Here is a 14662-nt window from a genome sequence, read left to right as displayed (position 1 = left end):
TTTCCCCCCCTCATTCCCCTCTCTCTTTCCAACACCGCAACTCGAGGGCCCGGTGGCCCGGAGGGGAAGGCGGGCCCGCGCCCGGATTCGGGAACGCGGGGGCCGGCGGTTCGGCCCCTTGTGTCGCCGCAGCCCGGGACGGCGGCGGCGGAGCAGCCCAAGCGCAGGCAGGCGAGGTCCTCCCGGGCTAGACGCGCTCCGTCCGCGCTCGCGCGCTTGCCGAGGCCGAGTGCGCCGGCTGAGCCTCGCGGCCGAGGGGCAGCGCCTCCGGGCCGGAGGAGGGCGAGCCGGCTCCCGGCGCGGGGATCCCGCGGCGCCTAACTTTGTTACAAAGTCCCGGGGGCCGGCCTGGGTTTGACTCGGTCGCCTTTCCGTGGGAGGAGAAGATGCGAAGCAGCGCGCCCTGAGCCGACAGAAGACAAGTGAGGAGGGGGAGCGAAGAGCCAGGGTTGGACCAGGGATCCCGGAGCCCGAGGACAGCAGCAGCCCGGGGCCGCAAATCCCATCCTCGCCAGTGGCGCAGCTCGGAGCCCCTCTCGGCGGCGGCGCCCCCGCCCGGTGGGCAGTCGCCTCCCCGGGGCGCTCCGCGGCTCCTCGCTAGCGCGCGCGGGGGGCACTGCCGGTCCCCTGAGCCCCGCCGGGGCCACCGGCCGGCGCCCTCGCTGCGTGGCTGCAGGCTCGAGCCTGGCCGTGGGATGTTAGCTGTAGGGGCGATGGAGGGCACCCGGCAGAGCGCATTCCTGCTCAGCAGCCCTCCCCTAGCCGCGCTGCACAGCATGGCCGAGATGAAGACCCCGCTGTACCCCGCCGCCTACCCCCCGCTGCCCGCCGGCCCCCCTTCCTCCTCGTCGTCGTCCTCGTCCTCGTCGTCGCCCTCCCCGCCCTTGGGCGCCCACAACCCCGGGGGCCTGAAGCCCCCGGCCGCCGGGGGGCTCTCGTCCCTGGGCAGCCCCCCGCAGCAGCTGTCGGCCGCCACCCCTCACGGCATCAACGACATCCTGAGCCGGCCCTCCATGCCGGTGGCCTCTGGGGCCGCGCTGCCCTCCGCCTCGCCCTCGGGTTCCTCCTCCTCCTCCGCCTCGTCCGCCTCTGCCTCTTCTGCCTCCGCCGCCGCGGCCGCGGCCGCCGCGGCCGCCGCCGCCGCCTCCTCCCCGGCGGGGCTGCTGGCCGGCCTGCCCCGCTTCAGCAGCCTGAGCCCGCCACCGCCGCCGCCCGGCCTCTATTTCAGCCCCAGCGCCGCGGCCGTGGCGGCCGTGGGCCGCTACCCCAAGCCGCTGGCCGAGCTGCCCGGCCGGACGCCCATCTTCTGGCCCGGAGTGATGCAGAGCCCACCCTGGAGGGACGCGCGCCTGGCCTGCAGCCCTCGTGAGTACGATCGCCGCCCGCCTGCTCTGCGCCCAGTGCCCGGGTCACCACACCTGGTGTGCAAAGCGGTCGGCCAGCTCGCTCCTGACTGCCCTGGTAGTCTGGCAGCGCCGGAATCGCACCGTTAACGCTGAGCTGTGGCTGAGCCGGGACGCCTCGCGCGAGGTGCTCATTTCCCTGAGCTCATCCAAGCGCACCTCTGTCCCCAAGGCTTGGGCGTGCCTTGGTTGTGCCACTGTGCGTGTGTCCGTGTGGAACACAACGCAGTGCGGGACGTGTGTCTCGTCTGAGGCAGGGGCTGCCGCCCAAACGGCCAGGCCGGTGCCGCTGGCTTGGCCTGGGGTAGAGAAGAGGGAAGGGAGGAGAGGCCCTCCCGCCCCTGCCTACTTACATCCCAGTTTTTCCCGCTCCTGAGAGCCAACTGGGTCCCTACGGCGCAGTCACCAGCTTCACCCGCCGCCTGCTGCGAACCCAAGGCCGCTAGCCCTGCCCGGCACAGAGCGAGGTGCATTTGCGTGTGCCGGGGCTGACCCCAGCTCACCTCCTGGGCCGCACCGTCCTACGTCCCCCCAGCTCCCTCGCCTCAATGAGCCCCTTGAGGACCTGCCTGCAGTTCCAAAGCAGAGCAAGCGCGGAGGCACTGCGGGCCGCTCCCCGCCGCCTGGGAGCTTTCGCACCCCCCGGGACCCGGGAGCTGGAACGCTTTGGGTCGGGGCACACAGAGGGCCATCGAGGGGCGTTCAACGCCCTAACACTTAAAAGGGCCTGGGGAGGGCGAGGAGAAGGGACGCGGACCGACATGACAGTGAGACCTTGCTTGGGGTGACCAAGTCGCCCCCAGATCCCACTAGTTTTCCCAGCCGCGTCGAGGAGGCCACGCGCCTTCCAGGTGGCGGTCAGGGCTCAACCCCGGGGTGGCCTTTTCTTGCCTTGTTCTCTTCCCCGAAGTTTCTAAGCCCGGGGTGGGGGCTCTGTCGCGTGGGTGAGCTGCAGCAAGTGCGGGCCATTGCGGGAGTCCCGGCTTCGGGGTGTCGGGGAAACGCTATTGTAACCATTCCGATGGCCACGCAGGGGCCACCAACAAAGGCTGTGCCCCCTCCCTCTCCCCCGCGGCCGCAGGGGCGTTACACTTGGGGGCGATTTCACTCCCTTGAGCGAATAGACAAGGAGCCCTTTGTTGCCCGGACACAGGTTAAGGAAGCGTTCAAAGGAAAAAAATAAAATAAAATAACGGGAAAAAAAATAAAAATAAAACCAAAACTAGTTATCCTCCTGCAAAAGCCCCGGGGCGAGCGAGCACCGACCGAATCAGAGGAAAGCGGGGGTGGCCTTTCCCCGACACGCCTTGATTGCGTGGGACCTCACCTCTTGGCTCCGACAAACTTTAGCCATGGGATCCCTGGCCGGTGTCGGGCGCAACCTCGGTGATGCCGGGCAGAAGGCATTCGCCGCTGCTCCGCACACACCTGGTTTTTTTGAAAACAGGTGCGCGCGGCGTGGAAAGGCAAAGGGAGCCGCGCCGTGGGCCTGGAAGTGCCACGTCTCTCGTGGTGCCCGCCACGGACGAAGCTCTCTTTGCCACCGAAACGCGGCTTTGGGGAGTTTCGTTCCTCTCACCAGCTACCTCCGAGCCCCAGTGGAGCCACTTGTAATCAACCGTGGTACCCTCCCCTTCCCTCCCTCGCTCTTTATCGGTAGATCAAGGGTCCATTTTGCTGGACAAAGACGGGAAGAGAAAACACACGAGGCCCACGTTCTCCGGTCAGCAGATCTTCGCCCTGGAAAAGACTTTCGAACAAACGAAATACTTGGCGGGCCCCGAGAGAGCTCGCTTGGCCTATTCGCTGGGGATGACCGAGAGTCAGGTCAAGGTGAGCGGAGTGGGGCACACCTGGTGGCTACGGGCCGGGAGCGCATGGACACACACACACACACACACACACTGCCGGCGGCGGGGGAGGGGTGCGGGGTGCGTGCGGGTCGGAGGAGCCTGGGGAGAAGTTGATGGCCGCGAAGGGGGGTGGGCTCTTACAAAGACGCTGGGGTCTTGCGGGCGGGCAAACTGTTGCTGAACAAAAGGAATCCAGCCCCCGCCTTTGAAATTAGGTTAATCTAGATAGCAGCATGTGCTAGGGGAACTCGCCATTATTGGAGAATCAAAGCGTTACTGAAATATCAGCCCGGGGACCTGATCCGGCCAGTTAGATAGCTTCTATTTATTTCATTTAGGAAGATTCTGAAGCTTTTGTTTGATGCTTGGGCCACCACCGGTTACATTCTCTCCTAATGTAAATCAGCATTATAATGCTTCTATATTAGTATTAACTTGCAGATTTTTTTTATCAATTCCCTCAGATAAGCCTGCTGCAGCCTAGATGAAGGCAATTATTTTGTAATAGTAATTTTCCAAATGAATTGATGACATCATTACTGTATAATAGGATTTGATTCTATTTAAAATATGCTTATCAACGTATTTAAAATGCCCTGTCTCAGACGATTTATAATTAAAATGTCACTTTGTTTCTTGTTGAGTTGCACACTACACTCCTAAGGAGTCAAATTTTAGAAATCTTTCCCTGAAAAATAAAGGGATTGAGCCAGGCAGACAAATTCATTCGCATGACTTCCTATATTTTCAGTTCACCTTGCCCCCCTCCAGTTGGTTAACGTTTGTTTCTTTGGGGTACAAGTCTGTTTTCATTAGTTATACTGTTGCTTCTTAAGTAGGAATAGTATAACTGGGTCTGCTGACTGCAGCCTGTTTTCCCCTGGACAAGCATCATAAAATAGACTTCAGTAGTGATTCTGTACATGGCCATTAGAATACCATCAGGGTTAAAATTATTTTTGCAGTGGGTGGGTACAGAGCCAATCACAGTAATCTGAAGGGCTGCATTTGTCATAAATATGTCTGCCTGGCTACAGGTGAATTATTACAGCTGTGTAAAGAAAATCAAAATCACTTTCTTAACTATTCTGATTCCCTAGATAGAATACATAACAGATAAGAACCATCAAGAGAGAGTAATTCAGTATCCTTGAGAAATGGATTGCTTATTATCGATGCTTAAAGTTAAAATATGTATCTCAAGTTGTCAAAAAAAATCATGAATAGGCTTGAGTATGTGTACGTAAAATGAATGTCTTGGGCAGGAACACTGTTAAAATAATTTTGGAAAGAATAGGCATGCTAATATTGGAAAACTATACTTGGCAACTTTCACTTTTTAAAAGTAACTGATGATAATTCTAGCTTTCCCTGTACTTTGAATTGTATGGACATCCTACACTCACAGAGGGAGGCAGCGAGAGAAAGGACCGAACTCCCAGGATGGTTTGACAGTCACCATTTTTCATATATTTATGTCAGTTACTGCGAGTGATTTGAGATTTGCATCCTAGCAGAGTTTTTAAACTTTCCGCATTGGAAGTGCACACGGGGTGGTTGTTTCTCTGCCATTTTTGCGCACAGTTGAGGCCTGAGGTAGGCGAACAGACCAATGTGGGAAAGGGAAAGGGAGCGCGGAGTTGCTGGCGGGCGAGCGCTGTGCCTTCGCCCACACACCACACCGAGAGAAGCAAGGGTTGTTTGAGATCCCGTCGTCCAGGAAGGCAAATAAGGAGTGAAAAATCAGTCATCAGGGGAAAGCTTGACGAATCCGTTTTCTGCTTCAGACTAGGAAGCAGCCAAGCAAACTCGGTTTTTTGGGGGGTGAGGGGGGGTGGGGAGAAACTCATTTTAAGTCTCCAAGCTGCGTTTTCACTGTTTGGAGAACTCGCTCGCCCAGGACCCCACTCCGCGTGTGTTTCCATCGCTATGGCAACGGCCGGGAGCCGGGCGGTGCTGCGGGGCAGCCGAGGGGAAGCCGGCGCGGGCCGGGGTGGCGTGCGCGGGAGGAGGCGTGGCGGCGCGGTCTCACTCCCTCCCGCCCCCAGGTCTGGTTCCAGAACCGCCGGACCAAGTGGAGGAAGAAGCACGCGGCCGAGATGGCCACCGCCAAGAAGAAGCAGGACTCGGAGACCGAGCGGCTCAAGGGGGCCTCGGAGAACGAGGAGGAGGACGACGACTACAACAAGCCCCTAGACCCCAACTCGGACGACGAGAAGATCACGCAGTTGCTGAAGAAGCACAAGTCCGGCGGCGGCGGCGCCGGCGGCGGCGGCCTCCTGCTGCACGCGGCCGAGACGGAGGGCTCGTCCTGAGCGCCCGCCGCGCCGGGGGCCCGGCCCCGCGGCCGGCCCCCAGCTATTTTCTGAGATGTACATATCTATTTTTTTAACCTGGGAGTTGGGGAGGCGGGGGCTGGGGGTGGGGAGGCTCGGGGTTGAGGCGAAGGCAGAAACAGGCCGGCCAGTGCACCGCGTACAACACCCAACCGAAACCCTCAGCCGGACACCGACCCGCCCCTGTGATCCCCCGGCCGAGTCCGCGTCGGCGGCCGGCGGACTCGGCGCCGGAGTCCCCGCCGGCCCCTGGGCTTCGGCCCCGCGGTTCCGCTGGCGGGGGCACGGCTCGGAGCTGCAGCAGGTGCCTCCTGGCGCGCGGGGCCCGGGCGCGCGCTCCCCGCCCCGCTGCCGCGCAGACTGCGGTCACCTGTTGAAGGCTCTTTGTAAATAAATCGTGAGTCACACTGACTAGAACTTACTTTATTGTGAATATTTAAAATGTAAAAAAAAAATTTTTTTTTTGTTTTTTTGGAATTTGGTATAAAAAGATGGGACCTCCTTCTTCCTTCAGCCCCTTCTCCTAAGAGCCGTTCAGACGTTGCCCTTTTATCTGAGTCTTAATTGGAGACGCCTAGAAAAGAATGTCACCGCCCCCTGCCCCCTTCCGCACTTCCTCCTCCCGCCCCTCTTCCGGGTTTGGGGTTCTCGGAGCCTCCCTGGCTCCCTACGGCCCCCTCGGTCCGCCCCAGGACGTAAGGCAGAGGACGTGGGAACCTGGGAGGGCCTCACACCTGCCTCTGCGTCCCTCTCTGAAATTGCACAGTCGTTTGTTGCTATTTATTAGTGATTTAAAGAAAGTATTGGGGGAGGGAGGGGCTACAATAGCTTGTATTTAATTTAACTCCTTTCTGATACAAATACGTGTTAAAGTAGATGGTGGGAATTGTTACAACTGCTCTGGGTCGGAAACATAAAAATCCACTTAGTTGCTGTATTGAATTTGAAGTGTTTTGTATCATAAGATACTATAGAATATGTAAATTGTTTTCTTTTTTTAAAAGGCTAATAACAGTGATATATTAGCATCTTTAACCTTTATTAATTTATATAAGGAATTCGGTTTGTAAAGAGAAGAAAATCCCCTTTGCAAGACCAGTTAAATGTAATGCACTTTCTGTTTCAAAGGATGAATCAAATTAAAAACAGTTTGAAGACGTCTGTTGCCTTGCGTGAAAGGGTACAGATCATTTGATCTCATCAGAGATCTCAAATAATAAAAGTCAAGACCACAAAAAATGTTATATCGGTTTCTTGAGTGAAATAGCTGTTGCTTACTTATTATTTATTTATTTACTTTTTGTGAAAGAGTGGGATCACATCTCTCGTTCTTCTCCATCAGAAAGCTAAATGCAGACCCACTCACAGCGCTTCCTGGAGAGACTTGTCCAGAGGACTGCTTCTGATGCCTGTGTTGTCTAATTTTTTCCTGATCGTTTTTTCCTTTACCAGAAAGTCCCCGGGGGACTTCGGGAAGACCTCATTTCCATATATCCAAGATAGCTCCTCAGTCATCCCCGGGAGTTCGATAGCTTAGAGGAAGCAGTGAGCTGGGTAGCAGCCCTGCTGTTGGATGTACATATTTCCCACTACAGCCTGGAAGACTGCAAAATTGATGGAAAGACATAAACTCTGATTTTGCTAACTATTCCTTTAAAGAAGGATGAATTTAAAGAAAGCCTCCGTAACTAACTGGTGTGAAAGTCTGAAGGGTTAAGGCAGCAGTGACATAGCTGCTCCGGTTGAATGTGCAAAAATTTTTGGAAGTACCTGGGGCAGGGCTCTGTCACTGTCCTGAGATCTTTTTGTTTTCAGACAGCCATAGGCTCCATGAAATATCGTTACCCCTTAGTGTTTCAGGTTAATGAGCTTGTGTTCAAAGAGAGAAAAATCAATACCATGCAGCAGATTCTCCAAGCTAACGTTACGTAAAGAAAGCACGGTCCCTTTGTTCCCTTGAAAATAAAAAACAGGTGAAAACAATTTTTCACGAATTCACCAGATGAAATTGCCTAGGATTCCATCGTAGAATATATTCCTGATGACATGGTTCAACACAGAGAAAGTATGAAAATGTGTCTTCTTTTTCTCTAGTTTACAAAGTTCTCAAGAAGTTTTAAACTTCTCTGAATTTCTGTCTTCTTAGCAAGACTGAAGAATGTGTGTGACAGAGAGAGGGAACTGTTCTGAAGGAGGCGTTGCTGTGCTGGGGTGATGTCATTTCTATCTTAACTATAAACAGTGAGGACAAACTTTCTTCCTTTCTCTTCTTTTTCCTCCCTCCCTCCCTTTCTTCTTTCTTTCCTTCCTTTCTCATCCTCCCTCCCTCCCTCCCTGCCTCCCTCCCACTTTCTTTCTCTGTTTATGAAAGAACCGGGGAGGAGGCAGAACAAGCCTAGAATCCAGCAATTGCACTTTTTCCTTGTTACATTGTGACAAACATAAAACCTCTTTTCCACTTTATTTTTAAAAAAATTCTTACCCATCCCTTTTCTGCCTTGAACGGCCAAGCAACTTTTTATTTATTCCTTCTTCTTAAGAAAACAAAACAAAACAAAAATGCAGAATGTAATTAGAAGTGTTATTCCTAGAATATCATAATAAATTAATAGTAATAACACGGTAGTATCAGTCATAGGAAACTTGAATCATAGATTGAAGCCTTTCCTTACTAAGTAGGTTGTTAGCATTTATTCCAGGCCAGAAGTGTGGAGAGATGATGCTTACAGCCTGTAGGAAGCAGTCCCTCTGAGCTCTTCACCTTGACATCTGAGCATCCGAGAAATGTGAAAACCTGGTGGCCTGGCTTCTACCCACAAATGGGCAGAAAACTAAGTCTGCAAGCTTGCCAGTCTGAGCACTGGTGGGCGGGGACTGTGGGTAACAACCGGAGTCCGCTCAGGGACTGTGCTGTACTGGCATTCCTTGCTTTTTTCCAGCTGACTGCAGCAGTGACTTGAGGTTTCCAGCTGAATTACTTCTACTGGTCCCATAAACTGGGAGTGAGGGAGAAGTAGGGTGGACATACCTCAACAAATTCCCTTTATCTTTATAGGCTTGGTTTAGTTCCCTTCCTGCATGTATAACAAAAACATTTTTTCATAAGTGTTGGTGTGGTAGGGGAGCTGAGGATGCACTACAACTCAAGCAATGGAGAATTAAGAATCACTTTTCATTTTGGCCCCCAATTTTTATTACACTAACAGCCATGAGCATCTGTTGAAGGCTGCCAATTTGTGTTTCAGCTAAAGGGGGAGGGACATGCTCTAAAACCAAAACAAAACAAAAGAAAAAGTCACAGCAAGTGGCTTGGAGGACCACTGCTTTGAAAATGCTTGCAGGCAACAAAATGTCAGCAATGGGAAAGAAAAAGAGAAAAACAAGGTTTTTGTATGTTGAAAAAGAGGATAAACCTACCTTTTCAGTTTTGTTTTGTATTTCTTTTCCTAAAAAAAAAAAAAAGAAGAAGAAGTAAGTCTAGGAGGCTATGTGAGAGATACAGAGTGCAAGTGGAGGGTCTGGAATTTGCCTATGCAGCATTCCCTGCTCCTACTCAGTTTTCTTTTTAACAGATCCCAAGGTCCAAGCTCAGTTCTCCTAGTTGGTGATTCATTTTCTCTTTGGTTCATATGCAGGCGTAACTCAACGCCCTGTGCCTTTCCTCCCCAAAGCTGTGGTGGAATGAGTAGTTTTTCAACCTTGTGAACACTTTGATCCACTTTTCCTTTCCCTATTTTGGAGACAGTGGGGGAAGAGGGAGAACCAAAAATTATCCTCTGGAAATTTCCTCATCACTCCATGGGCAGGCAGTTGTGGCTGGAGGCCAGCTCTTCTTGGAAATATTGTAGTTGGTAACAGACACGACTTGGAGGGTGCATTTGTACCCCACTGGAGCCTCATGTCATGTAAATGAGAGTTGGGTATGTTATTAGCCCAGTGTCAGTGTGGGGACATCCACTGGCCTGTCCTTTAAGCTGGTTATCAGCAGACACACCACACACAGAGAGAAGCACACACGCACACAGGAGAGGCGAAATTCCACTTGGGCACTCCTAGCACTGAATAGCTTAAAGAGACAGTGGCTCCTTTGTTAATTGTTGACACCAGGATTGTGTAATCACAGAAGTAAGGGGGAGATTTCACCTACAAACTCCATTTTGGGTTAATTTGAACACTAAATTTCCACCTTTTTTCTGCACACACAGTTACATGCAAAAAGCGTTTCCTTCCAGATGACTTCTTCCCCCAAAATCCAGTTCTTCAGAACACTTCCTTTTTTTTTTTTTTTTTTTTTTTTTTCCCTCCAGGCTCCGAGCTTTAGACAGAAATGCATTCTCCCTGATGTAGGCTTTTTAAAGATCTGTAGAGAACAGGACTATACACCTCCCATCTGTTGGTGAGAAGTTTGACTGGGAGTAGCTATGGCCTGAGCAAGATGACGGAAGGGACAGAGTGTTTTCCTGAAATTTAGCCATCAGTGTTTCACACATTGGATTGGAGTTGTTCCACAAACAGGAAAGTTTATCTGAGACCCTGGGTTTATTCTCCAGCCTTCCTATTTGACTCAATGGCAGTCACCCAAAGGCGAAGAGTCTAGATGTCTACATCATTTTTTCTGATGCCCCAAGCCAGACATTTCCATTGAGTGCCACACGTGAGGACTTTGGAAAGTGCAGCATTATGGCTCCATGGTGTTAACTATATACTGATGCCTGGCCACAATTCCAAAGTCTAAGCCTCATCCAGAGCTTTTATTTTGGTGTACTATGAATAATTAGGGCTGGTTTGCATGAAGACACTTCCTCACTGTGGACAAAAAGAAGAGTTCTTACTTTACAATTTAAATAGGTCATATTATTTTTATAGCGGAGTGCTGCCACCTCTCACATGTTGTTCTTTCTATGTGTCTACCCTGGGACAACCTAAAGAAGCATCGAGGAGTAATTATTCAATGTATTTTGTTATGATGGGGAAAGGTATACACCAAATGGAGACTAATACATAAACCCTGTTTTCCTAGGAAAAGTAGAGCTTTCTTTTTTTGGTGGTGGTGGGGAGATTGTACAATTATTATGAAAAATTACCAATTATCAATAAGTTGTTTGGGGCAAATCTTCTTGTATGGATCACAGAAATTTAAGGTTGCTGAAAACCCGTTAATGTATTTATTACCATGTAGTCTAACCATCTTCAAGCAAAAGCATCTGACAAGTGTTCCTTCCTCTGCTATGAGCCCTGGACTTGGGGCCCTGGTTTGCAGTCATTTCTCCAGTTGCCATCTGAAGCTTGGGCCCTTGTGCATGTTGCTGTGGCTCAGCTCTTGATAAGAATTTTGTCAATCTCTTTTCCCCCTGGATGTTTAATCTTCCTTCCCTGTGTTCTTGACTTGGTCTGTAAGGATTTGTTTATCTTTCCCCCAAGGCCAATTGGTTTTAAGTGAATGAGGTTCTGAAAAACCTTTCCTCCTTGCCACAATCAGGAGATCATACAGTGGCTGAGAGCAGGGCTCTGGAGCCAGATTACCTGGTCTGAAGCACAGTTCTATCCTTGATTGGTTGTATGATCTTGGCCAAAAGACTTTACCTCTCTGTGCCTTTGTATTGTCATCTGTAAAATAAGGTTGTTAATGGCACCTACTTTATAGTGTTGTTGGGAGAATGGAGTAAAATGAATATACATGATTTTAAAATCAGTGCCTGACACAAAAGGAGCTATGGAAGTCTTCTCCACCATCATCATCATAGTTATCACCATCATCATCGTTATCAACATCAAGAAAGGCCCTGTTTCAGGTTACTTTTAGTTTGGGCCCTGCTGTCTTGTGCAAAGACATAGATGGAGACTAATCTTTTTGTTTTATTTGAGGGTGGACTGTATTTCCTGTGTTGCTGCCAATGAATAGCACATAGCTTATGCTCCTTGCTCCCTCTCTTATTTCACTCTGAGTGATGTCAGCTGCCATTATCCTCAAGGAAGAGTCTATGTGGTGAGGAACCTGGGCTTCTCCTGGGCCACACAAATCCCTCCTGGTGTGCAGGGAGTGCAGTGAGTTCTGGAAGCAGATCCTGAAGTTCCAGTCAAGCCTTTACAGGACAGCAGCCATTGCCCACTTCTCCTCCACAACCTTACTTGAAGCCTTGAGGCAGAATCACTCACATGAGTTTTCTGAGATTCTTGACTCAGAGAAACCCTGTTAGGTAGTATATGTTCAGTCCTTTAAGCTATTAAGTTGTGAGTAATTTGTTACATGGCTTATATAACAAACATAGTAACTAGCAGGCTATGTTTGTTCTTTGGACAGAGGAAAGCAAAATGAAGATAAAGATTCTTGAGGAAGACATCTTTCATGGTTACTTAAAGGCATTGGAGAGTACCACCAGACAATACTCTGTGGTGTGGCAAGAATCGCTGGCTAGCTGCATCAGGGTGAGGGAACTTGAACCTTTGCTGGTCCCAATTTCTTGCTAACAACTTCCATTACTTCTTCTACACTACCATCTTAATAATAAACACTGCCTCACAAAGTTTTGAAATGCAAAAGCAAAGGGTATTGTTATGTCTTGTAATGTTGGTATGTAGCTTGGTGGGCCATGTCACAACTGAAGTTTCCCATGCAGCAATAGCAGACATGGAAAGAAGCAGGCTGCAGCCTCACAGGTCAGTATTGTTTTTCTGGGCATGACCAGAGACATGCTTCCAACTTCGTTCTGCCTGGCTGGATGCTGGGATTTTTTTTTTTTTTTTTTAAGTTCAGGGAGAGGAAATAAAGGGCACAAAAAAAGGGATCCTGAGTTTCAAGTTAGAACTTGGAATCTTCCCTCTTGGCCTGTCCTTTGAGAACTAGGGATATGCTTAATGGCATATCAAAGTGGTTGGCAGCAGGAGAGAAAGAGTAGGCAACAGATCTAGAAGCTGCTGTTGATTCCTTGGAATGAAGGAAGGGGGATGGAGGCAGCAAGCTTACAGAAGAACAAAAGAATATTCCTAGAGGTGAGCAGACAGCTGGTGAGTAAGCCGGCAAGCTCCTGTAGGCCTTGCTCCTTCCAGCGTGAGCCCGAGTGTCACTTGCCATTTGAAGGTGATGGGCAGGATGTTCCCTTCTTTGTCCATATACTCATGTTGTACCCCTGCCAACATAGCTTAAGTGGAGAGAAGCCAGGGGCCCTGGAAAACAGTCAAAGCAGCAAATACAATTGAGCGCACCTGACAGAGACTGAAAAGACCCGAGAGGATGATGATTTGGACAACTGAAGCCTAGAATAGTTAGACTGTGAAGGCATAGGACCATGTACTGCTCCATTACTATCATTTCTTTGAGGCGTTGCATATTACTTGGCATTGAGGATACTCAAGAACTAGCTCTCTCTCTCTCTCTCTGATTTATTGATTTCAAAGGGAGAAGGAGGGAGCAGGGAGACACACAGAGCAAGAGAGAGAGAGAGAGAGAGAGAGAGAGAGAGAGAGAGACAGAGACAGAGAGAGAGAGAGACCCTTCATCCACTAGTTCATTCCCCAAATGGCTGCAATGGCCAGGACTGGACCAGGCTGAAGCCAGGAGACAAGAGCTTCTTCTGGGTCTTCCATGTGGGTGCAGGGGCCCAAGCACTTGGGCCATCTTCCACTGCCCTCCCAGGTGCATTAGCAGGGAGCTGGTTGGGAAGCAGAGCAGTTGGGACTTGAACTGGCATCAATATGGCAGGTGGCAGCTTTATCCCCATATGGGATGCTGGTACTGCAGAGGACAGGTTAAGCTGCTGAGCCACAGCACTGGCCCCCAAGAACTAATTCTTGTTCATGCACACATGCATGTGCCTGTTCATGTGTGCACAATACAGATACAAAGAAGCCACGAGGGATTTGCATTCTCTTGAAGGTTTTGAGGAAAATTTATTTAATTTAAAGGGTATTTAATTTAAAGGGTATTTAATATAACCCTTTTGCTTCTCCCCACCTGCAAAGAAAGAAATGGTCTTCAAGTTACCAGGAGCTCCATCTACATCTTACTATATATATAAATATCTGACAAATGGCTGCAAAAATAAGCACATACAGCCTAAGTGACAAATGAGTGAGCTCAACATCAAGATTTTCTTCAGATGAAATGGAGACCAAGTAAAGGTAATATAACACAATCATTTATTAGCTCAATCATCATAATCATTATGTAACATATGACAGTCTCCAAAGTACAAGGGTTATAATTATGAATAAAATTACAACTCAGGAAGAGAAGGATTTACTGGCCATTGGATTGGAGTTTTGTGTCTCTTCCACTGACTCATCAGAGGATTGGCAATAACAAACTTAGATTTTTGATGATATTTTCTTTGAGATGAACACCTGCGCTGATGCAAATTCATACAATTAAGCCTGCATGTGTTAGCCAGGGTGTCTTCCTGCTCCCAGTTTCTCTCTTTAGCCAAGACTTGGGGGGCATTTCTCTGGGCCACTCTGGGGATCTGCTCATGCTGTTCTCAGTGCCTGGTAAACTGGTTGTGGTGTGGAAACCTTGCACTGCATCTTCTGAGGCCATTTGTGCTGCAGGATCTTGGAGAGGTATGCGTCTGAGGCCAGCAGACCTTGCTGCAGGTGGCAGGGTGGCGGTGTGTGTGTGTGTGTGTGTGTGTAGGGGCTGAAGTCAACTTCCTCCTCACTTGTGGGCCAGGGTTACAACTAAGCTGTCGCTTTGGGTCCACCTGTTTTTAACTTATTCGGGAACAACAGAGTATTCACAGGAGCCCCACCTCGCCTCCCCAGTGCTCCAGAAGAGGAAAAGCTCTTCCATTTGGAGTGGTTTCATCCTTCAGTGCCTTTTCTTTTCCAGTACTTTAACGCTGACTTGAAGCAACTATCCTCCCCGCAGTCCGGCTCCCGCCCCCCCCCCCCCCCCCCCCCCCGCCGCCGCCGCCGCCGCCAACACACACACAACGTCCAGGGCTGCCTAGAAAGGCCCCGCACGTGGTGCGTGGTGCCTACTCCCAAAAACCCAGGTAAGAATGGGGAACGGTGTGGGGGTCTGCTGGGCTCCGTCGCACAGTCTTGTTTCACCCGGTCCTGCTCGGCTGCAAGG

The 14662-nt window shown here is 50.5% G+C and overlaps 1 protein-coding gene across 1 annotated transcript; it reads left to right on the top strand.

Moving 5' to 3' along the window:
• The first annotated feature begins 695 nt into the window (after positions 1-695).
• On the top strand, positions 696-5571 carry NKX6-1 (NK6 homeobox 1). Its single transcript, XM_062199182.1, has 3 exons — positions 696-1365; positions 3064-3236; positions 5305-5571. The coding sequence occupies exons 1-3, from the start codon at positions 696-698 to the stop codon at positions 5569-5571; spliced, it is 1110 nt and encodes a 369-aa protein (XP_062055166.1).
• The last annotated feature ends 9091 nt before the right edge of the window (positions 5572-14662 follow it).

This window comes from Lepus europaeus, chromosome 8 (genome assembly GCF_033115175.1).
Source record: "Lepus europaeus isolate LE1 chromosome 8, mLepTim1.pri, whole genome shotgun sequence".
NCBI classification, from domain to species: domain Eukaryota; kingdom Metazoa; phylum Chordata; class Mammalia; order Lagomorpha; family Leporidae; genus Lepus; species Lepus europaeus.
This window is presented reverse-complemented; position numbering and strand designations above follow the sequence as displayed.